The 25,987-nt window shown below is 39.3% G+C and overlaps 2 protein-coding genes and 2 long non-coding RNA genes across 10 annotated transcripts in view; 2 read left to right on the forward strand and 2 right to left on the reverse strand.

Moving 5' to 3' along the window:
* Positions 1-12,018, forward strand: LOC101741082 (bifunctional purine biosynthesis protein ATIC). 4 transcript variants are annotated; one of them, XM_004931060.4, is made up of 11 exons: positions 1-245; positions 2,429-2,557; positions 3,419-3,635; positions 4,502-4,777; positions 5,537-5,649; positions 7,072-7,295; positions 7,907-8,146; positions 8,794-9,015; positions 9,554-9,731; positions 10,201-10,364; positions 11,327-12,018. In XM_004931060.4, the coding sequence occupies exons 2-11, from the start codon at positions 2,536-2,538 to the stop codon at positions 11,444-11,446; spliced, it is 1,776 nt and encodes a 591-aa protein (XP_004931117.1). In that variant the 5' UTR covers positions 1-245; positions 2,429-2,535; the 3' UTR covers positions 11,447-12,018. The 4 variants fall into 4 exon arrangements, with proteins under 4 accessions (XP_004931117.1, XP_062526098.1, XP_021206910.1 ...); XM_062670114.1 differs by having other exon boundaries at positions 49-2,324; XM_021351235.2 differs by lacking the exon at positions 1-245 and adding an exon at positions 254-431.
* Positions 9,378-19,362, reverse strand: LOC134199376 (uncharacterized). The gene is made up of 3 exons (XR_009973857.1): positions 18,788-19,362; positions 18,476-18,545; positions 9,378-9,792 (listed from the first exon to the last, which is right to left on the reverse strand). It is a non-coding gene; the product is annotated as an uncharacterized LOC134199376 (long non-coding RNA).
* Positions 11,242-15,353, reverse strand: LOC110386066 (uncharacterized). The gene is made up of 3 exons (XR_002431318.3): positions 15,085-15,353; positions 13,515-14,986; positions 11,242-12,746 (listed from the first exon to the last, which is right to left on the reverse strand). It is a non-coding gene; the product is annotated as an uncharacterized LOC110386066 (long non-coding RNA).
* The window catches only part of Rel (relish), a 52,055-nt gene continuing 41,538 nt past the window's right edge, over positions 15,471-25,987 (forward strand). For 2 of the 4 annotated variants that reach the window (XR_009973759.1, XM_038012673.2), the window contains exons 1-4: positions 15,471-16,074; positions 16,897-17,039; positions 17,860-18,014; positions 24,255-24,354. Coding sequence is in view for 3 of the 4 variants with exons in the window: in XM_038012673.2 (XP_037868601.1) it covers positions 15,930-16,074; positions 16,897-17,039; positions 17,860-18,014; positions 24,255-24,354 (543 nt within the window). In the remaining variant the exon portion in view is untranslated. 4 annotated transcript variants of the gene reach the window in all.

The raw sequence follows: 25,987 nt of genomic DNA on the forward strand, positions 1-25,987 counted from the left end.
CCCCTTGCCTTTCCTAACAAGGAAAAATTGTACCAAAAAAAAAATGTTTCCGTCTTCCTCTGCTGATTTAATTTTGTTTTTTTTATTTCTATTTTTTGTTTATTGAGCTGTGAAGCAATACATTGCTTAATCCCTATTCAGCAAAAAAAAAAAAACAGTTCTTCGTTCAGTTACTGATGTTAAAAACCTTATAAGATATATTTAATTTCATTGTTTATATTTTAAAGAAATATATCAAAACTCAGGTTAGTTCGAAATATTTGTGTACCTAATTAGGTATACACATGTTGTGATTTGGATATGTTTAATTTTGTAAACACTTGACCAAATAGATTTAATTATTGTAAACTGATTCTGGAAAATAACTTAAACTTCTGTGATAATACATAATCAGCATCGGGCTCGGTTTGAAGGACTACCTGAGTTGTTAGGTTAGCTGCTGGTTAGGTTTAGCTAACTGCGGACCACCTTAGAGAGTAATTTCTGTTAACCAAGTTTTCTTTTTCCTACCTACGCTGATAGCTTTGAGAGGCTATGTCAGCATAACCTAACAAGGTTAACCAAATGAGAGCTAGTCTAACTTATATTAATTTCAAATAAGTGTTAATTTTGGCCAGAAGCAAACACTAGTTTTACCCAGTCTGTGACCATAGAAAGTAAAGTAGTCAAAATGTCAGTAAAAGTATAATGACAATAAAAATGTGAGATTAAACCCTAAAATAGTTTCAATTACAGTTACAACTTATGAAAACTGATGAATACTAGATTTCTTACTATTTATTCCATTGCAACATCCTGAGGTGTTGATTGTGCTCAGTGTTCCAAATAGGAATATCATGGTGCAACACGTCCCAAACTTGTCACTGGTTCAAACTGTAAGAACTAATGTACTCAGATTTGCTGCCTTGTCACTATTCACACACCAGGCTAATAATATATCAAGCTATCATAATGTTAATAATAAATAAATAAATATCACCAATCTTAGCACGGTGGGATTAATTGAACTTATGTTGAGAAAAAGGTGTAACTTTCTAATATAACATTACTTTTGGTTTATTTTACTGTAATAATATAATAAAATATGTGTATAGTAAGTACATTTTCTTGAACATCAATAAAATAATAAAAACTAATTCCTTCACTTGTAGATTCTATTGAAATTTCTTCACTTAACTATCTATCATTCTATGATTACTGGTGAAAGGGCTTTGTGTAATCCAACCTACTTAGGTTGGACTACAGTCCTGCACATAATCTATTCATAACCATTAATATAATAATAATCATACATTTGATGCCTTATTTTTTCCAAGCAACCATTCAATTCACATTCCCATTTAGGGATTCAAAGACTGTTACTGACTCCACCATAAAACAATGTTAAATAATTATGTTACCTTTGTAACATTGACCTTTGCCTCTGTCATGGAACTAATTTGAATATTACGAAATTTAAACACTGAACTCATCACATAAAAATATTATCTATTTCACGTCACAGTTTGGCTATGATTCAACTAGGTTGACCATTAGATTGTCATAGCATTAAATAATTGTTAATAATACATACTTATAATATACTTTGTTTAAAATATACTTTTCTAAGAAACGATTTCAATAGGTTTTAAACGTAATTGTATGCCGTGGTTTAGCTGTGCCCCAGAATTGCTATCTTTGTTTTTTTTTTCTACCTATATGCTGGTAGCATAAGGGGCTATTCCAGTTACATGTGGACCGGTAGGTGAGGCTCGACCTGAGTGAATTGGTCAACACTAGCCCTAGCTAGAGCAGTGCTTTGCAGAATCTACCACCAGCATGTAATCGTAAGTCAATGAGCGACGGTGACCACTCAACATCACGGGGTCATATGCCAACAAAGACACAGAAAATAAGGCACTTACTTGCTAGTACTTGTACAAGTATACAAAAATATATTTAAAAAAAAGATAATTATTTTTGTTTACTCATTTTTATCATATGATTTACGTCCAAGATAATTGACTTGTTTTGAATTGCGTTTTGTTGTTTCCATATAAATAGGCAATATCTTGATTGTTTTCATCATAGCTTTCTGTTTCTGTCGCAATAGGGTTGTCTTTGTCACTAGCATTATTCTAAAATATGATTTCGACTTGTATGTATTGCCTGGCTATAAGGAACAAGGATTCCACATGACCACGACAGCTCTGTCAAGAGTAACCGACAACGTGTTGCCTGGTGCAGAGGGGTCCCTTTTCATCATAGTGCACATTTTGAGTTTTCTCTCTCCAGAGTCTTAACAGTTACAGATGCCTACATGAATACTATAATACTCAAAAACGGTAGTATTTTTCTAAGTATAATTTAAAATGAAACTGAGAATTCTGATAAAATAAATTTCACAACCCTGCGACTATTACGAATAAAATTAATATTTTGTTATCAGGAACCCCTGGATGAGGTCAAGAATATCTCTGACTACAATAACCGCTTATCGCCCCCAGTCAACCCAAGTTCAAGTCAGTTACACAGTAGTGCTTGAGCAAACAGAACATGGCGTCAAATGGAAAACTAGGTAGTATTTTTTTATATATTATATTACAGATTTTAGCAATGGTAAAATATGTGACGGAATTTTTCATTACCTACCTTTCCTTAAATTAAATTTTAATACAATTATTGTTTCGCATATTAAACACTTGGCATAAAGTGGTTATTGGACCCCTTATGTATATATCAGAGTCGCCACCAAAAACGCTGCTGACTATCCCACTTTTAAAATTTTAAGGCGTAAAACCTAGGCTAATGTAAACGGTCATTACCCTATATTACTAATTCCTTTTACGTATTTTTTTAAGGGGTTTCAGTTTTGTTTAAAAGTCTTTTAGTGGTTTTGATTCTTACCGTCGATAAACACGAATTGATAGGTTGCCATGTTAAGCAATAACTAGAAGCCACAGCACTAGCACTAGCATACAGACTTGTATCGTCCTTTTTCTTAATAGCCTTGATGTGCGAACGAGCTCGCCACCCACCCGATGTTAAGTGGTTACCCAAATTGAGATTTGAAGTCTATCTCTCAATTGTATTGTAATTACGCAAATTATAATTTATGCCGATTTAATTTATATTACAATACATGTTAATATTCATTCTAGTGCAAGTTCATTCGTGAACATGAGTTAAGTACGTATCTCATTGGAAAAATTGATAACTTGAATTTGAACACCGGTATAGTTGCCCCGCTCGCTACGAGTAGGTATACTCTGCATTTTATCTTACATACTAGCATTGAAATAATAGTTATCCTACTCTTGAACTAGGAGCATATGATTTCAGTAGAAAAAATTGCAATAGTATTAACAGTCCGCAAAGTCCTACAACATAAATGACTACGAAAACAAATGTCGATACTAAAATATGTGTTCCGGCACAGCTCTTCTCAGCGTTTCAGACAAGACGGGTCTACTCTCGTTAGCAAAGAGCCTGTCGGAATGTGGCCTGCAGTTGATTGCCAGTGGCGGTACCGCCACGGCGCTTCGGAACGCCGGCCTCACAGTTCAAGATGTGTCGGACATCACGAGAGCACCGGAGATGCTCGGAGGTCGGGTGAAAACTTTACATCCAGCGGTACATGCTGGGATCTTAGCTCGGTAAGGATTGTTCAATATCCAAACTGAAACATGATTTACAACCTAATAGCAAACTGCATATGATATATTCAAATAATTCGTCAAATGTTTCAGTTACAAAGAATACAGTATTATTATCTGGGTATTTCAGCAGAGCTACACCTGATTAGTGACACACGAAGCCCGCATAATTCAATTCTATTCATAATTCTTGTATAATTTGGGATTTTAAGACTGATGATTTACAGTCGACTAATTAATTTTTCTGTACTGTAGATAAAAGACGGTGCAAGCCGTTAACACATTCATAATACATGGTACAGAATACTATCCTCTTTTGTGAATTTTTTTTCTCGTAAACTTGTGGTCTGAGTTCCAAGTCCCAATTGTATTGTTGTGTCTAGTGTTTTAGATTGAAAATTGAAATACATTCTTCGCTGCAGAAATAGGATATATGAAAAGGCGACGTATATGTATGTTCGGTCACCGTCCTCGCCGAACCCGTCGCTTGCGATCGAAGTTCGACGGGTAAATTAAGCCATAGAGACAGCCCACTGAGTTTCTCGCTGAATCTTCTCAGTGGGTCGCGCTTCCGATCCCAGTGGTAGATTCTGTGAAGCACTGCTCTTGCCATGGCCAGTGTTAGAAAAACTTCCGGGTTGAGCCCCGTGAGCTCACCTACACGTTAGGGTAAAGCTGAAGTAGCCTCAAGGCTGTCAGCATAGGTAGCGAAAAAATGTAATAATATATTTCCTAAACGGTTGTACCGATTTCAATCGAAATGAATCAACATTTGTTGATGACTAGTCAGCCAACCCGACTTGCTTTGCTACTATTGTTAGAGCGCTTAATAGAAAAGCATTGATACGTGTATTTTTTTGTTTCAGATTATCCGACTCTGACCAGGAAGACATGAAACGTCAGAAGTACGAGATGATAAGCGTGGTGGTCTGTAACCTGTACCCGTTCGTCCAGACGGTATCTAAGCCGGACGTGACCGTGGCGGACGCGGTCGAGAACATCGACATCGGCGGCGTGACCCTCCTGCGCGCAGCAGCCAAGAACCACGACCGGGTCACCGTCGTCTGTGACCCGGCCGACTACGATGCTGTAGTCAAAGAAATCAAAGAGAACAAACATCATCAGACGACTTTGGGCACAAGGTGAGGGAGGAATATTTTTTTTTATTGCCCTTGTACGCAGTGGAGCATACGGTCCACCTGATGGTGAGTGGTTACCGTCATCCATGGACTTCAGCAATGCCAGGGGCAGAGCCAAGCCGCTGCCTACCGATTGACCTGTACACTGATTGTAGTTTTTAATTACTCAATTGTATAATTTCGGAAACGTCTTGCCTTGCTTAAGGAGGCTGATGCGAAAACCAGGTACACATTCATGAAGTATACCCTGAATTATTTAAGATATAGATTGCCTAACACATGAGTTTCCCTAACACATGAGTTAAAAAAAGGGTCGACCATTGATTTGCAAAATTTCATGTTTGTTATTTATCATGATATACATTAGTATATTAGATTGTACAGATTGATTAGATTGTATATTAGATTATAACACAAAATATTACTTGTGTATAAATGTTGAGGCACACTTACCGTAGCTACTGTTTGCATAATAATATAGAAGATTATTATTCTTACAAATACTGTTATAAACGTGTAAACTAAACTTTAAACTGGTTAAATTTCACTGAAGAAGCTTTATTATATCAATCTAAACAGTATGTCAAAAACATACTAAATCATATGCTATGTCAAAGTATGCAAAACTAGGGCAAGCCATAACAAGGTATCTCTTAAAATCTATGCTGGGTTTCAGTCTCGTTGTGATGCGACCCTACGGCATTCTTCTCCGGACCTTATCAATGTACCAATACGTAATAATAAATGTGTCATTAATTACAGGCAGAGATTAGCCCTGAAGGCGTTCACTCATACTTCGGACTATGACCTCGCCATATCGGACTACTTCCGCAAGCAATACTCGCCCGGGCAAGCCCAACTGACCTTAAGATACGGTATAAAATTATTCTTAAATGTATCCATCCCTGAAGCATATTTATGTAGACTTGCAGTATGCATATATGAATAAATAAAATTTAATGTTGTTCATTGTAAGCCGGCTTGGGATTCGTTGGACCAATTTCAATATTTTGAAATCGTATTTGATTTGATTTAAGACACAAGGACAGAAAAATTGACAAGTGATGTAGAAAAAAGTTGTTTTGTGGTATTGGGCTCAGAAGACTTTCCAGCTTTACCAGAATACAAGTTCATTGAAATTTAGACAGAGCAACTACTTATAGAATAAACTGTATTAATACAAACCACAATATTCATTGTTAGTTACTCTATCATACAGAAATGCCCTAACGAATTTGGATGACTGATCAATTTTTTTCCTACTTAAGCTGATAACTTAGGGGGCTATGCGAATCATACAAAGATACTTTACATACTTACATACCTGGATCAGCATGGAATAGTTTTTATCATATTATTTTATCATATTTATTATATTTTTTTGAAGTCATCGTGGCCTAACGGATAAGACGTCCGGTGCATTCGTGTTGAGCGATGTACCGGTGTTCGAATCCCGCAGGCGGGTACCAATTTTTCTAATGAAATACGTACTCAACAAATGTTCACGATTGATTTCACGGTGAAGGAATAACATCTATACTAATATTATAAAGAGGAAAGATTTGTTTGTTTGTTTGTTTCGAATAGGCTCCGAAACTACTGGACCGATTTGAAAAATTCTTTTTCCATTAGAAGCCGACATTGTCCCTGATGAACATAGGCTACTTTTTTTTTAATTTTTATTTTTTATTTTTTTGGTTTCATATGTGTTTTAATGTTTCCGAAGCGAAGCGAGGGCGGGTCGCTAGTAGTGTAATAAAAATGAAACCCGCAAAATTATAATCTGCGTAATTACTGGTGGTAGGACCTCTTGTGAGTCCGCACGGGTAGGTACCACCACCCTGCCTATTTCTGCCGTGAAGCAGTAATGCGTTTTGGTTTGAAGGGTGGGGCAGCCGTTGTAACTATAATTGAGACCTTAGAACTTATATCTCAAGATGGGTGGCGCATTTACGTTGTAGATGTCTATGGGCTCCAGTAACCACTTAACACCAGGTGGGCTGTGAGCTCGTCCACTCATCGAAGCAATAAAAAAAAAAAAAAAAAACTGATGTAACCAGGGAAAGACCTGGATATCTAATACTGTTGTGTAGGCCATCACTGTTAAGTATTTGAATAACAGCACTATTCGAAAAACTGCAGCGCATTACCGCTTTGCAGACCACAATACGTCCGACCACCAGACCACCATAAACATATTTCTTTTAAGAAGTATTTTGTGACAATTACCTACACCAAAACATAGCGTAAATCTAGTAAAAACTTGAACAGAACGAGATTGCTTTCCACGCTGGCAGGTATGAACCCACATCAGAAGCCGGCCCAGGTATTCACGACCAGAGACAGCTTGCCGATCACGACACTGAACGGTGCGCCTGGATTTATCAACCTGTGCGACGCGCTGAACGCCTGGCAGCTCGTCAAGGAGCTGAAGGAAGCGCTGAGCCTCCCTGCTGCGGCTAGCTTCAAGCACGTGTCCCCTGCCGGAGCTGCCGTGGGCTTGCCACTCACGGATGAAGAGGTAGTAAATAATATTGAATAGTTAAGCAACTGGTAGTTTAGATCTCGACAATTTAACAATACCTGTTTAAGCAAGATTATTTAAGAAACCGAAAAAAGTCTAAGCAAATAATACAATTAAATCTATATCTATACTAATTATCTATATCTATACTACTAATTATAAAGTGGAAAGATTTGTTTGTTTCTTTGTATTGAATAGGCTGCGAAACTAGTGAATCGAGTAGAAAAATTGTTTCACTGTTTGGAAATACACTATTCCCGAATGACGGAGGCGGTAATCTTTTTTGAAAAAAAAAATAGGGATCCTTACTAAAACTCCAATAATATAAACCAAGGTGTAAAAAATACCTAAAATATTCTACATCGCGTGCCATACGAAAACTATTGATGATAGAATAAAATAATGTACTACGACTTTGTAGACCACATTATTATTTACAAAAAGTGTCGCGACAGCATATGTCTAACTATTATAGTTATGCTGCAATAAGTGTTATTTTATTTAAAAAAATAGAACAACATCAAAATATATCGTTGAAGTTTTTGTTAAAGACCCGAGCGGGGCCAGAGCGGGCCGCTAGTATACTATAAGTGCGTTGTGGTGCGCAGGCGGCGGTGTGCATGGTGGCGGGCGAACTAAGCGCGCTGGCGTGCGCGTACGCGCGGGCTCGCGGCGCCGACCGCATGAGCTCCTTCGGGGACTTCGTGGCGCTCTCCGACCCCTGTGACGTCAGCACCGCCACCATCATCTCCAGGGAGGTGTCCGACGGCGTCATCGCGCCGGGATACTCGCCCGAAGCACTCAAACTACTCAGCAAGAAAAAGGGCGGGAACTACTGTGTTTTAAAGGTCTGCGTATTTGCATTTCTTAATCAGAGTTATTGTACGATGGAGTAACTTAATAAGTAGTTTTGAAGTCATCGTGGCCTAAAGGATAAGACGTCCGGTGCATTCGTATGTAGCGATGCACCGGTATTCGAATCCCGCAGGCGGGTACCAATTTTTCTAATGAAATACTTACTTAACAAATGTTCACGATTGACTTCCACGGCGAAGGAATAACATCGTGTAATAAAAATCAAACCCGCAAAATTATAATTTGCGAAATCACTGGTGGTAGGACCTCTTGTGAGTCCGCACGGATAGGTACAACCACCCCGCCTGTTTCTGCCGTGAAGCGGTAATGCGTTTCGGCTTGAAGGGTGGGGCAGCCGTTGTAACTAGACTGAGACCTTAGAACTTATATCTCAAGGTGGGTGGCGCATTTACATTTCAGATGTCTATGGGCTCCAGTAATCACTTAACACCAGGTGGGCTGTGAGCTCGTCCACCCATCTAACCAATAAAAAAAAAAGTCACCTGATAGTGAGTGGTTACCGTCGCACATGGACTTCAGCAATGCCAGGGGCTGAGCCAAGCCGCTGTCTATCGCATGTAAAGGAAAATGAACAATATCAAATTCATCTGTTCAACCAAAAAATCTGTTTTGTTCTTAGATCGATCCCACTTACGAACCGAGTCTCATGGAGCAAAAGACCATCTTCGGTTTAACATTGGAGCAAAAACGTAACGACGCGAAGATCACCGCTGAACTTTTCAAGAACGTCGTGACCACCAAGAAGGATTTGCCATCGAACGCCGTGAGGGACCTCATCGTGGCGACCATTGCTCTAAAATACACTCAGAGTAACTCGGTCTGCTTCGCCCGTGATGGACAGGTGTGCAAAAATATTAATAAAACTAATATTTGCCTCATTATTTGACGTCTAAAGCGAAAAAAGATCCGGGATTTGTCACTTTGCTCTGCTGTCTCATCATCAAAATAAATTTTATTTTAATTTTTCAAAATAAAGACCACCATTTTACTGAGATTGTACTTCATCCCATATCATCTCATCTCATTTCATTTAATTTCATCCCAGTTGATTAATGTCTCAAATTAATCATCTCCATTTCATTTTATTATTTTTCATAAAAATAAGAATATAAATTAAAGCAAGGCATCTCTCTCTCTCTCTCTCTCTCTCTCTCTCTCTCTCTCTCTCTCTCTCTCTCTCTCTCTCTCTCTCTCTCTCTCTCTCTCTCTCTCTCTCTCTCTCTCTCTCTCTCTCTCTCTCTCTCTCTCTCTCTCTCTCTCTCTCTCTCTCTCTCTCTCTCTCTCTCTCTCTCTCTCTCTCTCTCTCTCTCTCTCTCTCTCTCTCTCTCTCTCTCTCTCTCTCTCTCTCTCATGCTACTAAATCATGGTGTTGAACCTAGGTGATCGGCATCGGTGCGGGGCAGCAGTCGCGCATCCACTGCACGCGGCTGGCGGGGGGCAAGGCGGCGCTGTGGTGGCTGCGCCGACACCCCAGCGTGCTCGCCATGAGGTTCAGGCAGGGCGTCACGCGCGCGGTGCAGGCCAACGCCATCGACAACTACGTCAACGGAACTGTCGGTTAGTAGATCCCGCCCCGTTGCGATCATCACGATCATTTTTTACTGGTGGTAGGACATCTCTGAAAATGTAAAATGTTCAGGAAATGAAAAGAACTGATTATTTTGTAAAGCAGTGTAAAATTTAAAATATTAACTTTTGAGATATATTTTAGTGTTAATTAGCAATTGAAAATTACTGGAATAATTATAAAAGGGTGTAGGTAAGCCTCAAAACTACATGTATATGGAAAATATAATAAATGGTAAAAACATATTTGACAACATATGCGACATGTGCCCTTTTAGAAATTGTATATTCAATTATATAATTGGTCATTGATGAATAAATTGAAATATCGATAACATATGCATCTATATTTTTACTGAAATCATAACTATCATCTGTCCTTACTGTACTTTGTAAATAGTAAAATAAAAAATCAAACATGAATAACATATCCTCAAATTAACAATAACAATAATTTCAGGATCTGATTTGCCATTAGAACAATGGGACACGTTGTTCGAAGGCAAACCACCAGCCCTATTCACGGACTCCCAACGCGAGGAATGGATCAAGAAGATGGATAAAGTGGCCCTCGCTTCCGACGCTTTCTTCCCGTTCAGAGACAACATCGACCGAGCTGTGCAGGTTACAATATAAACATACAATACTGATTATAATTTCATATACAAAGGGAAAGGAAGAAATATTAAGGAAACTTTTGTTTTGGTAGTTCATTTAAAATGAAGGCCTTAACATTACTGGCGAAGATCAATATACAACTCTCTGGTATAAGGAATGTTTTTAACATCTTCGGCCACAGAGTTCCGCAAATCGCCGCTCGGTCCGCGTCCAAAAAAATGTAATATCCATCCGTGAACACATATATGTACTAGCTGACCCGGCAGACTTCGTAGTGCCTCAATCGAGAAATAATAGACCTAAACTTTTGTATAAAATAAACATAAAACAAACAAAAGGAATCCGTCCGACGGGGGACACATCAAACGAAAAACAAAATTGTTATTTTTATTTAATTCCGAGGATTTTCATATTTATCTACCTTTTAAACCTTCTCTGAACTTCCACAAATAATTCAAGACAAAATGAGCCAAATCGGTCCAGCCGTTCTCGAGTTTTAGCGACACTAATGAACAGCAATTCATTTTTATATATATAGATGTATGCCTCTTCTTTTTTCCACCTTCTCCCACTAGGCGGGGTCGACACAGCTAATTTTTCTCTTCCATTCTCTTCTATCAGCCGTAATCTCAACACTCACTCCTCTCTCATATCGTCATTCACACACTCCATCCATGCCTATTTCGGTCCACCTCTTCCCCCTCTACCTTGCACTACAATTTCCATACATCTCCTAGTCACGTGCATTCAATTCAATTTTTGTTTTGATATAGTAAAATTTCATCAATACGTCCAAAGTTCAAAGGTACATGCGTGACTATCATGCGATATGTTATGTTAACTTGTACGATTTTGAATGTTATTCCCTGCACTTGTGTTGTTCTTTACATAAAGACTGTCATATGGTTCTGACGTGTTATCACTTTCAAAATAACTTATCGTTCGTATTTTTGTTTTTGTTTTTATAGTGCGGCGTGGAATACATCGGCAGTCCGTCTGGTTCGAACAACGATCAAGAAGTCATCGAAGCGTGCAACGAACACAAAATAGCGCTCGCGCATACTAACTTGCGTCTTTTCCACCATTGATGCAAAAATTATTTATGGCGCCAATTTATATTAGCATTTGTGATTGATGAAAGATGACAAAATGTCACGGAGAAAAAAACAAACGCCTAAATACATTATCTATGAAATGACTTACCTAATAAAAATAGTCTATTGTTTTTAACATAAGATTTTTAAAACATCCATAGCTCTATTGTCATAGTAATGTATTAATTGGATTTGATTAACAAATGAAGAAAAGCGATTGTTTTGCCATGAATTCATCATTCCATTTTTTAAATCGAATATTATATTTTTAAGGATTTAGTTATTATATTATTAACTGATAACAAAGGTGATAACTGAATTAAGTTTACAAATAAAATCATGTTTATACTGCAAAGACGCTAATCAAATGAATTTTTTGTAATATAACAACAATATATTTATCTCTTCTATACAATTAAATTGGATTGCGTCATTGTTGTTAACAATAACGAGAAAATGATCAGCTTCAGTTAGCTTGAAATATTGAATCTACTTTTGTTATCGTAGTGATAAGTGATGTAATGTGAAAAAATATATTGTAATACATATATTTTTATTTTAATAAATCTCTTTTATTTTTTATTGCTATAAATTCACTAACCGCTGGGCCGCTCCATATTAAGGTAGATATTAAGCTGTATCAGCAGATCCCATGGACATCAACCCGTGAATTCCACTGCCTACCTTTTTAGTCATAACATTTTATTGCACTATTGGATGCATTAGGTCATAGACATCACTAATCTCAAGTGTAGATTATAAAGACTGTTCCACTCATCAAATCGGAACTAATGACCGTTTCGCGAGAGAAATAAGCCATAAGTTATTATGCAAATAGTTCATAGAACAACACTTTTGCGTTTGAGTGTATGAATTATTTTGAGGTGGGGAGTCAATACGTCCTCACGTCACTTGTTAACATTAAAGAACGCAACAAAACGGAAGTCCGTAGGTAATTGATTAAAGAATTTGCTAAAAAATGGCCACGCCACAGCACCAACTTAAGTACGTGCAGAATAATTTCTTATTATTATCATTAACTTTACTTTTGTGTAATGGATGTACTATATATACGCAGCCTTAAAAAAAGCTTTATTCGCCGCTTTAATGGATCACCAGTTTGGGAGGCTTAACGACGGAGGGAAGATCTTCCATCGAGCGGTTGAAATTGCTCGGTAGACCGACTGTCTGAACCTAAAATATTAAGTGTATTATCTATGGTCCGAACGTTCTTCTGGGGAACCTGTATAAATGTAAGCTTATCTTGAAAATGCCGCAAGCCAGGTTCAGGCACCTGTGAAATATCTTGTGTTTTAATGACTACCGCCACATACATTTGTTTTTTCAAATAGTTTAAAAAATCTACAACATTAACGTCCATAGGCGGTTAAAACACCTTTATATTAGTTAACCTGATGCGTGTAATAAGTAATTTTGCTACTCCATTTGAGGATCCTAATAGCCTAGAAAGTATACGAATGTTATCACACTAATCTTTTTTATCACTCTATCAGCATGTCATATTGCACAAAGTATCCGCCGATCTTTGATATATTCTGACAAATGCAATTTACAAGATTCAATTAAACAGCATATTTCAATCAAAAATTGGAATATGTACTAAAAAGATTCTGCCAAACGTAAGCTTTCACTGCTCTCAATTAGATGCGCTACTAAATAAAGTTGTGAACACACAAAAGTGTTCACAACTTTATTTTGCTTTAGGATTATAATATTATTTTCCCATTTACCTACAAAGAATCTTTACTAATCATTGCTTATGAAGTGCATATATTGGACCATTTTCATAATGTATGTAATGTATGTAATTATGTGTAGGTTCCTAATTGTGAAAATAAAAAATCATTTGCAGTCTAATGCAGTCTAATGTGACCCTCTATTCTGTACCAAGGTTACGGATCTTTTTATTAGGTGACAGTTTTACTTCGAGAAAAATAAAGCATAAAAAGTTAGGAGATCTATGATATATAAATAGATTTAGTATTATGTAATTGGTAAAAGATATAACACGAGTGAAACAAAAATTGAAACCTTGATTTACCTAGATTGCGCGGGGAATTACTGTGAGTCATTGATACGGTTCTTTCCCCGCTCCGAGTCAATAAATGCTGTGCCTATAAAGTGATGACATCATTGCATCATTGTAGCAAATATGAAGACGTCGCGAAAAAAGTGCCACGAAGTTGGGAAATTTCAAGAGCAACTGCATAAATTGTTTAAGTTATTGTTTTGGTATCGAATGAATGTGGTGTCTGAAAAAAAAGACAAAGGGAAAGAAAAATGTATTTCTTGCATTGCTCAATAAACGATTTCACGGCCTACCCGATCTAAAATGTTAAACGTAGCCCATAGATATCTCACGTGAGCACCGTCACCTATCTTGTTACATGTATCGTTTAACGGCTGTCTCACCCTGCAAACCGGAATGCAAAATTACTTCGAAGCAGAAATAGGCAGAATTGTGGTGTCCGTCCGTGTGGGCTTAAAATTTTCTCTACCATCAATAAATACGGCTAGTGATCGCAAAAAGCTAGTACAACACTCAGGTAAACCTGCGGAATATTGTCGCTTAGTCGTCTTTTGCAACAACCATGGGAAAAGATGAAGTGGTGCTATTGTGAGCCACACCGCACTTCAAAAGATGTACTCTCTATAGCACTACAAAAAAGTTCGTTTTGCACAACGCTTAAGATATGCCGTCTTCTTTACTTTAGTAATTTTTCTATAAAGCATGTATCGTAAGAATTAAATAGGATGTTTAACAAAGCAAGTTTTAAAGTCGTCCTGGCCTGCAGGGTAGGACGCCTGGTTTTAACCATTTTTCCCGACCTGGCAGGCTGGTTCTGGTCCAGCGGGGTATTCCGGGACACCAGCGGCACCGTCTGGGCGGCCTGACGGGCTGCCGTACCGAGACGGCCGACGTTTCACAGCCTTCGATTCGCCTCGAAGGCTCCGTCGGCTGGGCGTCCTTGGGGTGAGCCGCGCCGCGCCGTCTGGTTGTAGTGTTGACCGCGGTAACCCCCCTACCTCATCCGGGTTCTGAACTCGGAAGGGATCGATCGTTGGGTGTGAGAGTGCAGGGGAGTCGTTTAGTGGTTGGGGCCTAAAATCCTTGGGCCCGCGGTCTGCTCACAACACCATGCAGATCGTTGAGTCTCACATACCCCGCGAGCCCCTTATGCGTGGGGACCTCGTAGGAGGTTCGGCTCCCAGGTCGAAAAAAAAGGACGCCTGGTTTTAAATTTTATTACAAAACTTTGTCCTTAGCACATAAATTTTTTTTAGTCTTGTTTAAGAAAAGAAAGATTTGAAACTTTATGGAGTATTTTCGTTTAGTCTATCAGTAGGATCATCCTTTATTCAGAACATAATTAATTTTTAGTTCAAAATTATTAATACATTTTTTTTTTTTTTTATTTATGTACATACAGAAAAAAAGACATAGTACAGAGTAATAGGAAAATTATGTACAAAGGCACTGCTTATTTCTTTAAGAAATCTCTTCCAGCAGACCTGCGAGAGGATAATGAGAATAATAATAAAAAGTGATAAGTGTGTGTAGAACAAATAACACATAACTAAAATAACAAATACAACATGAGAATACATACATCTCGAATTTTCCTTTCCACCTTTTCCAGTCATTTCCAGAACAACAAGTACTGTACTTTAATGCCGGCCACTCACATGCGCGCAAACATTCGTACAATGTAAATACAATTTTTTTTGACTCATGTTTGAAGGGCACGATAGTCGTATTATTGTACAGTTGTGATGTCTTAGGCTAAGCGGCGACATTCACTTTATTTTTCTGTGCGCTTAGGTAACCTTTAAAGACGAATAGGGATGTGATCTTGTTTGTCCGTCTAAAAAGGAAAAGGTACTAGTGAAGGTAGGTCGAACGTTTTGGACGAATATTTTTTTTTTAAATCGAAATACAAGAGTAAAAAATAAAGCAGACTTTAAATTCTACAAGAAAATACATTCCTTTTTTGGTGACTTTTGTTAGAGTTCACTTGCAACACTGCCAGTCTTTTTTTAAATATTTTTGACAGATATGGCACTGGTTCGTGTCATAATAATGTCAAATTAGTGTTTAGTCTGTGCAATGTTTAAGTAGATTACAAGTTTTTCAACTTCGGCTAACTTCTATTCACTTTTACGGCTACAGTTGAATCTACGTTGCAACAATATTCTTCATTAATAATAATTATCTAATTATTGAATTTTGAATTAATAATGTTACAATCAACATGTATTTTTTTCCCATTGAAATGACTTGAATACAAATAATGTAAAATAAACATACCCGAAAAAAGTGTTTTTTTTATTGTTTATTTTCATTTGAAAATTCATATTGTGTTCGTAAAGAAGATATATAGTAAAGCATAAATTAAGTTTGCAAAAAAAATTGTATTGTGGTATTGAAAGTGAGTGCAAAAGGAATAGAGTAAAAATGTCTACAACTGCCAGTGATCAGGATAGTGATTCTTCCAGCAGATCCCCACAATCTTATTATAGTTATTGTTCACCCTCTCAACAAGTACCTCAGTTGACTCCAGATTTGAACAACCTAATATATCTAGACAATGGCTCAAAGAGTAAGTAGTCAATAATAAATAATGTTAGTATTAGCCTTATCATACACTTAGTATCTATGAAGTTAGCTTCGAGGAGCTTCAAGAAAAATAAATGTGTAATTGAAGTTTTTTTTATTGTCCAGGCAGGTGAAGAGGCTCATCGCCCACTTGATGTTAAGAGGTGATGAGTCCATAGTCATCACAACCCAAATGCTACCTTTCCCCACCTTGAGACTTGAGGTCTATTGTCTCATTTGTATATTATATATGCAAATTACATTTTTATGGGTTTGATTTTTATTACACAATGTTATTATTCCTTTATCATGGATGTCAATTGGGGACATATTTTAAGTACTTATTTCATTACAACAATTGGCACCTGCCTTATTAATCAAGATAGTATTTTTATTATCACTGTCTGTCCACTAGGATTTGCTTGCTTTTGGATCACTGATTGTTAAGTGAAAAGCTTTAATTTCTGAATTAAATAATTATCTGGGATTGTAGACTTCTGTGAAGGACTATTTTATTAGCAGTAAATGATATAAGAAGCTATACAAATATTTAAGATCAAAAGAAGTAATTTGGGGTTCTAAAGTAATAGAAGAGTAATTATCTAATCATCGACTCTACTTATTAGCTGATTTTTACTTTGGCAAATATCATCAGTTTATTATTATTTTTCAAGGGTATTTTTTTATGTTACATTTGTACTTACACTAATCAACTACATAAAATACATTTAAAGGTTTTGTGTTTAATGTAAATATTCTCAATTAAAAGCAAAAATAATGTTCTAGTCTTAAAACTATTCTCATGTGGAAATTGATTATTGTTTAGGAAACAGACCGTTTCTTCGCATAATTGAACAGCCACAGGACTACTTTAGATTTCGCTATGCTAGTGAAATGGCTGGAACACATGGATGTTTGCTCGGAAAGTCATCTTCAACAAACAAGAACAAAGTTCACCCTACAGTTGAGGTTTGTTTATAATAAAATGCATTTACATAAAATAGGGCAATTTTCAATAGTATAATCTTTGTTGTAATTAAGCTTTGACTAACTTAGTTTAAGTTTAATTTAAGTATAACCAATTTGTAAAAAGCTTGCAGATCCTGTTTTCATTTTAAAACCTTAATTAAATAAAACATTTAGTTTCTCTAAAATTACCATCTGTATTACTTTGAAAAGTCAAGTGACATCATTTAGTGCATGTATGGAAGATATTTGTTTTGACATACTTTTATTGGCTTGACCAGTATGTAATGGAATATTTCAATTACATTTTTAGCAACTTGAAGATGGTTGATTAATTTGAAAATAGATAAGTGAAGAACACTCAGATAAATTATTTTACTCTTGACACTTAAAAATAAAACTATCTAAAATTTACCTAAAATAATTTACCTGTCACCTAAAATAAAGAACATTAATTTTACAAAACCATTCAAAATAATTGTATTGCTGTGTTAATCGTTTTAGTCAATTAAAATTGGACTGACTCTGTGGTGCAGTAGTTACTCCGACAGTTGCATCTAGGGTCGTGGGTTAGATTCCAGTATCAGGCAAGCATTGTTAGATGAACAGGTTTGTTTGCTCATTGTCTGGGTGTTTACTATCTATATATGTACATATTTAAATGTATATAGGAATGTATGTCAGTCTCTAATACCCACAACACAGGGAATCCTAAATTAGGGCCAGATGACCGTATGTGATTTATTCTTAGTTATTATTAATATTCCGAATAAGAATTAAGGCTTGCCTCAAATTGAAATTAACATTGGTCTTTGTAATTCAGCTTGTAAACTACACTGGCCAGGCTGTAATAAAATGTCAGTTGGCCCAACATAAGACACCTGAGGAGCATCCACACAAGCTATTCGAAGAAGAACAAGATAATGATGACAGAGAAGTCAGCTGCATTGTTCCTAAACAAGGCATTTACAAAGTCGGGTAAGTGCTAAACTGAAAGGAAGACTTAGTTTAAAAATAATTTTATTTTATTGCTTTGATAGGTGGACGAGCTCACAGCCCACCTAATGTTAAGTGGTTACTAGAGCCCATAGACATCTACAACATAAATGCGCCACCCACCTTGATATATAAGTTCTAAGGTGTCAGTATAGTTACAACGGCTGCCCCACCCTTCAAACCGAAACGCATTAAGTACTGCTTCACGGTAGAAATAGGCAGGGTGGTGGTACCTACCCGTGCGGACTCACAAGAGGTCCTACCACCAGTCATTACGCAAATTATAATTTTTCGGGTTTGATTTTCATTTTACGATGTTATTCCTTCACCGTGGAAGTCAATCGTGAACATTTGTTGAGTACGTATTTCATTAGAAAAATTGGTACCCGCCTGAAAATCGAATACCGGTGCATCACTCAACACGAATGCACCGGAAGTCTTACCCCTTAGACCACGACGACTTCAATCTTCAGTCTTGGAATTTTTTGTAGGATATGGCTATTGTTATCTTCTCTGTTAAACAAAACATGTAGTATTTACGTAAAGTGCATTTCTACATATTTCTTTAATGAATGAATATCCTTAATCAATTAAAGCTAATTAAAATTTTGTGTTATAACTGGACTTTTCAAAATCGATGCTTTCTGCTAGAGTATTGAAAAAAGAGACTTAATAATTTGTATTTTTTCATAATTACTCTTTTGATATTTTAAAACATGCATCTCTATTTTGTATTGAACAACAAAGTAACTTACGAACCAGATCTCACAATATACAAAACAAAACTGTGCTTAAAAAAACGGTAGGTACTTATTATAGTATCCGATAAAGAAATACAATGGGCGATTGTCATATTCTGTGAAAATAATTTTATTTATAAAAGCACACATTATAATTAAAACGTACGATAATATTGAATGTGATATATTTACCATGTTAAAAAAGAGAGGTCAAGCCACTGTCAGTTCATAGAAACCTTTCACAGTGACGTATCGTATCCTTGCAGAAGCACTGAGGAGTTGAGTTCTATCAAAAGCCTGGTAGTACATGAAATAATATATATCTGGAAATGTTCTGTAGATATAAGATCTGTAGAGTGCTCTGAGGAATTGTTTGAGATGAACCCATCATCTCGTTTTTACCATCGCACCGCCCGACACCTGAGTAAAGTTCATCCATACTACCTGGAGCCACTGCGCTCATTCACAGTGCGTTTCCAGAGATCTTTTTTGCCACGTACCATCTGGTTTTGGAATGAACTCCCCTCCACGGTGTCCTTCTTCAAACTAGGCTGGTGGAGAGTGCTTAACAGTAAGCAGTGGTTTGGCTCTGCCCCTGGCATTGCTGACGTCCATAAGCGACGGTAACCACTCACCATCAAGTAGGCCGTATGCTCGTCTGCCTACAAGGGCAATGAAAAAAGATTATTGTAAAATTTCTAGAAAATACCCATAACTTCTCTGAAAATAGTACGTGCGCTGGTGTTAGGGATCTTTGGTAGGTGGTACCTTAGATGCGACAGTGGTTATGTGATACCATTGAAACTACGATCTCATGTCCTCAAGGTGGGCGTCGACATTCACTTTGTGATGTGTATGGGCCTGGTAATTTAACGAGGCGTGAGGAGTGATCTCGTTCATAAAAACTATTTTAGTAATTAGAATTTGATTGAGGCTGCACTAATGATACGGCCTTGTAAAACTCAAGTATCAATCTACTAATCAAAGAAATAAAAATTCCATACGTATACGCTCCAGGAGGAGCGCGAACTCCGCGTTGTAATACGCGGAATCCCTAAAGAGTTAGATGTAGAGCTCGTAAAAGCCGACCTGTTAGAACAAGGCCTACCAGTGAATTCTGTGCACCGTATGCACACCGGTCGCGGTAGGGAGCCATATAATATGGTTCTAGTCGCTCTCCAGCCTACCCCCGAGGGTAAGAAAATCTTTAACACACAGACCGTCTGTAGGCTCTCTGGTATCGCTGTCGAAGCCCCCCATAAAAAAGGCACTCCTAGCCAGTGCCATAACTGTCAATTGTACGGGCACTCTTCCCGTAACTGTCACGCGCGCCCCCGATGTGTTAAGTGTTTGGGCGATCACGCCACGGCCCTCTGCGCTCGCGACCAAAAAACCGCGACGGAACCGCCTAGCTGCGTCCTGTGTCGAACACAGGGTCACCCCGCGAATTACCGTGGTTGCCCCCGAGCCCCTAAAATAAATCGCCGCGTCGCCCGCCAAAACCGCCTCCGAGCTTCCGGCCCAGACATCAAAGCCTCGGCACCCTCTGCGTCGCAGGCTAAGCCAGCGTTCGTTCCGGCGGCGGTGCCCAGTGTCTCGGCCTGGGCAAAACCGCTGCCGTACACGAACACGGCTACAACTCCCTCCTCCGCGATTCGTCCCGCCCCCGCGACTCGTCCCTCTCCCGCGACTTGCCCTCCGACCGCGTCCGACAATCTCGCTTTAGCGATCGACTTCTTTCAGTCGATCAACTTTGAGCGCGTTAACGCTTTGGGCGACGCCATTCGCGCTGCCTCCACTGCACAACACTTTATCGCCGTTGTGCAGGAATACGCCGACGTATACGCGTCATTAAATACGTACGTCCTCCCCTCACTCCGCCGGTAATCAATGGCGTATATAAGTAGAATAAAGCCCCTATCCGTAACGATAGGATTTTTTAACGCTTACGGTCTCGCAAATCAACGTGATCAGGTTTCTGACTTTTTGCGTGACCACCAAATTGATATCTTTTTAGTGCAGGAGACCCTACTTAAGCCCGCGCGCCGTGACCCTAAAATCGCGAACTATAACATGGTCAGGAACGACAGGCTCTCTGCCCGTGGTGGTGGTACCGTCATTTACTATAGAAGAGCCCTGCATTGCGTCCCGCTCGATCCTCCCGCGCTCGCTAATATCGAAGCATCAGTGTGCCGAATCTCACTGACGGGACACGCGCCGATCGTTATCGCGTCCGTTTATCTTCCACCGGATAAGATCGTTCTAAGCAGTGATATCGAGGCGCTGCTCGGTATGGGGAGCTCTGTCATTCTGGCGGGCGACCTAAATTGTAAACACATCAGGTGGAACTCACACACCACAACCCCGAATGGCAGGCGGCTTGACGCGTTAGTCGATGATCTCGCCTTCGATATCGTCGCTCCGCTAACCCCGACTCACTACCCGCTAAATATCGCGCATCGCCCGGATATACTCGACATAGCGTTATTAAAAAACGTAACTCTGCGCTTACACTCGATCGAAGTAGTTTCAGAGTTAGATTCAGACCACCGTCCCGTCGTTATGAAGCTCGGTCGCGCTCCCGATTCCGTTCCCGTCACGAGGACTGTGGTGGATTGGCACACGCTGGGCATCAGCCTGGCTGAATCTGATCCACCATCGCTCCCGTTTAACCCGGACTCTATCCCGTCTCCTCAGGATACCGCTGAAGCCATAGACATCTTAACGTCACACATCACCTCGACATTAGATAGGTCATCGAAACAAGTTGTAGCGGAGGACTTCCTTCACCGCTTCAAATTGTCCGACGATATTAGGGAACTTCTTAGAGCTAAGAACGCCTCGATACGCGCCTACGACAGGTATCCTACCGCGGAAAATCGTATTCGAATGCGTGCCCTACAACGCGACGTAAAGTCTCGCATCGCCGAAGTCCGAGATGCCAGATGGTCTGATTTCTTAGAAGGACTCGCGCCCTCCCAAAGGTCTTACTACCGCTTAGCTCGTACTCTCAAATCGGATACGGTAGTAACTATGCCCCCCCTCGTAGGCCCCTCAGGCCGACTCGCGGCGTTCGATGATGACGAAAAAGCAGAGCTGCTGGCCGATACATTGCAAACCCAGTGCACGCCCAGCACTCAATCCGTGGACCCTGTTCATGTAGAATTAGTAGACAGTGAGGTAGAACGCAGAGCCTCCTTGCCACCCTCTGATGCGTTACCACCCGTCACCCCGATGGAAGTTAAAGACTTGATCAAAGACCTACGTCCTCGCAAGGCTCCCGGTTCCGACGGTATATCCAACCGCGTTATTAAACTTCTACCCGTCCAACTCATCGTGATGTTGGCATCTATTTTCAATGCCGCTATGGCGAACTGTATCTTTCCCGCGGTGTGGAAAGAAGCGGACGTTATCGGCATACATAAACCCGGTAAACCAAAAAATGATCCGACGAGCTACCGCCCGATTAGCCTCCTCATGTCTCTAGGCAAACTGTATGAGCGTCTGCTCTACAAACGCCTCAGAGACTTCGTCTCATCCAAGGGCATTCTTATCGATGAACAATTCGGATTCCGTACAAATCACTCATGCGTTCAACAGGTGCACCGCCTCACGGAGCACATTCTTGTGGGGCTTAATCGACCAAAACCGTTATACACGGGAGCTCTCTTCTTCGACGTCGCAAAAGCGTTCGACAAAGTCTGGCACAATGGTTTGATTTTCAAACTATTCAACATGGGCGTGCCGGATAGTCTCGTGCTCATCATACGGGACTTCTTGTCGAACCGCTCTTTTCGATATCGAGTCGAGGGAACCCGCTCCTCCCCACGACCTCTCACAGCTGGAGTCCCGCAAGGCTCTGTCCTCTCACCCCTCCTATTTAGCTTATTCGTCAACGATATTCCCCGGTCGCCGCCGACCCATTTAGCTTTATTCGCCGACGACACGACTGTTTACTATTCTAGTAGAAATAAGTCCCTAATCGCGAAGAAGCTTCAGAGCGCAGCCCTAGCCCTAGGACAGTGGTTCCGAAAATGGCGCATAGACATCAACCCAGCGAAAAGTACTGCGGTGCTATTTCAGAGGGGAAGCTCCACACGGATTTCCTCCCGGATTAGGAGGAGGAATCTCACACCCCCGATTACTCTCTTTAGACAACCCATACCCTGGGCCAGGAAGGTCAAGTACCTGGGCGTTACCCTGGATGCATCGATGACATTCCGCCCGCATATAAAATCAGTCCGTGACCGTGCCGCGTTTATTCTCGGTAGACTCTACCCCATGATCTGTAAGCGGAGTAAAATGTCCCTTCGGAACAAGGTGACACTTTACAAAACTTGCATAAGGCCCGTCATGACTTACGCGAGTGTGGTGTTCGCTCACGCGGCCCGCACACACATAGACACCCTCCAATCCCTACAATCCCGCTTTTGCAGGTTAGCTGTCGGGGCTCCGTGGTTCGTGAGGAACGTTGACCTACACGACGACCTGGGCCTCGAATCAATTCGGAAATACATGAAGTCAGCGTCGGAACGATACTTCGATAAGGCTATGCGTCATGATAATCGCCTTATCGTTGCCGCCGCTGACTACTCCCCGAATCCTGATCATGCAGGAGCCAGTCACCGTCGACGCCCTAGACACGTCCTTACGGATCCATCAGATCCAATAACCTTTGCATTAGATGCCTTCAGCTCTAATACTAGGGGCAGGCTTAGGGACCCCGGTAACCGTACTCGTCGAACTCGACAAAGAGGTCGACGTGCAACCTAACCCATGCATCAGCCCGCTGAGTTTCTCGCCGGATCTTCTCAGCGGGTCGCGATTCCGATCCGGTAGTAGATTCATTCGCGAAGCAGCTACTCTTGAGTTGTTAGGTCTCCTTCGGAGGCGCTCGGGCAGTTGTTAGCAAATCCCACCCCTCTTGGCTGAGCCTTTGCTCGCCCACCTGTCCTGGTGAAACTGGAAAGGCCTTCGGGCCACCAGTAAACTTTCAATCATAAAAAAAAAAAAAAAAAAAAAAAAAAAAAAAAAAAAAAAAAAAAAAAAAAAAAAGAAATAAAAATAAAAAAAAATAAAAAAAAAGGAAATCGTCGTCAATACAAAAATACCCATGTGATTGATGTAGTCGATACCAAATTAAAAATGACTCATTAACTGCTGGTCAGATTTTGAAAAATTTAAATGGGGTCAAATGAGAAGCACCAACTTTCAAATAAATAAAAAATCATCAAAATCGGTTCACTCACGAAAAAAATCTGAGGTAACTCACATAAAAAAAATACAGTACCTATAGTATTTTTTTTGTAGCCGTTTAAAAATTAATTCGGATGAAAAGAAAGTAAAATAAAATGTTACTTAGTAGCTTGGTTTAAAAAAAACTAGATATTTTTAAAATGATTTTGATATAGCTGTAGCTCACGAATACTATTTTAAAAGAAAAAGTATAATCGCTTTTATTACGATTCTTCTTCTGTACTAGGTTCGGTGGAATGGGTATCATACACACAGCAAAAAAAAACGTACCAGGCTTACTGTTCCAGAAGTATGCAGAGAAGTGTAAGAACATCAGCAACAAAGAGGTAAATAGCATAAACATTATAGTAATACTACTACTATATATGATTTTTTAGAAACATAACATTTTCTATTTTCTGGACTTACCCTATTCTAAATCACTATAAACATAGTGGATTTTGTACGGTAGTCTGTGTCTGAAGATGGATCAAATATTGTTCGTAATTTATATTATTAAATATGCAAAATTTTTAGTTGTTATCCGGATTTTTTTCGACGTGAAAAAAGGTATCGAGCCTTGCCTTATACTGATTCTTGTAACTTGTACTCATTAGAGGTGCTCATAGATGTCAGAACGTGAACGTCATCACCAACTTTGAGTTGAAGCTTCCGTTGTATTGTATGACGGCTCTGAGACGCGGCAGAAATAGGCAATATCGTGTTCTTTAAACGTGCGGACTCCCTACCACCAACGTACACACAGCCTTGTTTCAACGGTTACGTAATCGGCAATTTCCGACAATGGCCGTCAAAAAGAACGCATAAAATAATTCATAAGCCCTCCTCCTTCATCGTTTTCCTTAGTGCTTCCTTAGACTATGTTGACTAAGCCCTATACATATTTTGAATACGAGCTACATCTATATATTCGAATTATTGATTTGTGAGTGCATCGTCAGAATCAGTCCGTAGTAGCTTTGATGTTTATCGATAAAGTAGGATAAGAAGTTCACGATAACAACGTCGTTCCAAGACATGCACATGTAACACGTACGGAAGAAACACAATAGGATAATAAAAAAAATCGTCCGTTCGGTTGTAGTATTATTATTTGCGTAATTACAATTTGGACGACTTAGGAATGATTAATTTGTGAGTGCATCGTCAGAATCAGTCCGTAGTAGCTTTGATGTTTATCGATAGAGTAGGATAAGAAGTTCACGATAACAACGTCGTTCCAAGACATGCACATGTAACACGTACGGAAGAAACACAATAGGATAATAAAAAAAATCGTCCGTTCGGTTGTAGTATTATTATTTGCGTAATTACAATTTGGACGACTTAGGAATGATTAATTTGTGAGTGCATCGTCAGAATCAGTCCGTAGTAGCTTTGATGTTTATCGATAAAGTAGGATAAGAAGTTCACGATAACAACGTCGTTCCAAGACATGCACATGTAACACGTACGGAAGAAACACAATAGGATAATAAAAAAAATCGTCCGTTCGGTTGTAGTATTATTATTTGCGTAATTACAATTTGGACGACTTAGGAATGATTAATTTGTGAGTGCATCGTCAGAATCAGTCCGTAGTAGCTTTGATGTTTATCGATAAAGTAGGATAAGAAGTTCACGATAACAACGTCGTTCCAAGACACATGCACATGTAACACGTACGGAAGAAACACAATAAGATAATAATAAAAAAATCGACCGTTCGGTTGTAGTATTATTATTTGCGTAATTACAATTGAGACGACTTAGATCTCAAGTCTCGAGGTGGTTCGTGTTAATATTTATGGGTAGCGGCAACCACCTGATATATTTAATATTCATTAAATAATCGTTTGGAACTCCTGGATCTACGGAGGGACTTCGGTTCCCTCTGTATTTTGTACCGTGTGTTCCATGGGGAGTGTTCTGTGAAATTGTTTGAGATTATACCATCGTTTTTACCATCGCACCACCCGC

Source organism: Bombyx mori, chromosome 9 (assembly GCF_030269925.1).
Source record: "Bombyx mori chromosome 9, ASM3026992v2".
Lineage (NCBI taxonomy): Eukaryota > Metazoa > Arthropoda > Insecta > Lepidoptera > Bombycidae > Bombyx > Bombyx mori.

Coding starts and splice junctions, on each gene's coding strand:
- LOC101741082 (XM_004931060.4), top strand. CDS start 2,536: ATGGCGTCAAATGGAAAACTAG. Junction 3,636..4,501: donor CATGCTGGGATCTTAGCTCG/GTAAGGATTGTT, acceptor TTTTTGTTTCAG/ATTATCCGACTCTGACCAGG. Junction 5,650..7,071: donor CCAACTGACCTTAAGATACG/GTATAAAATTAT, acceptor CCACGCTGGCAG/GTATGAACCCACATCAGAAG.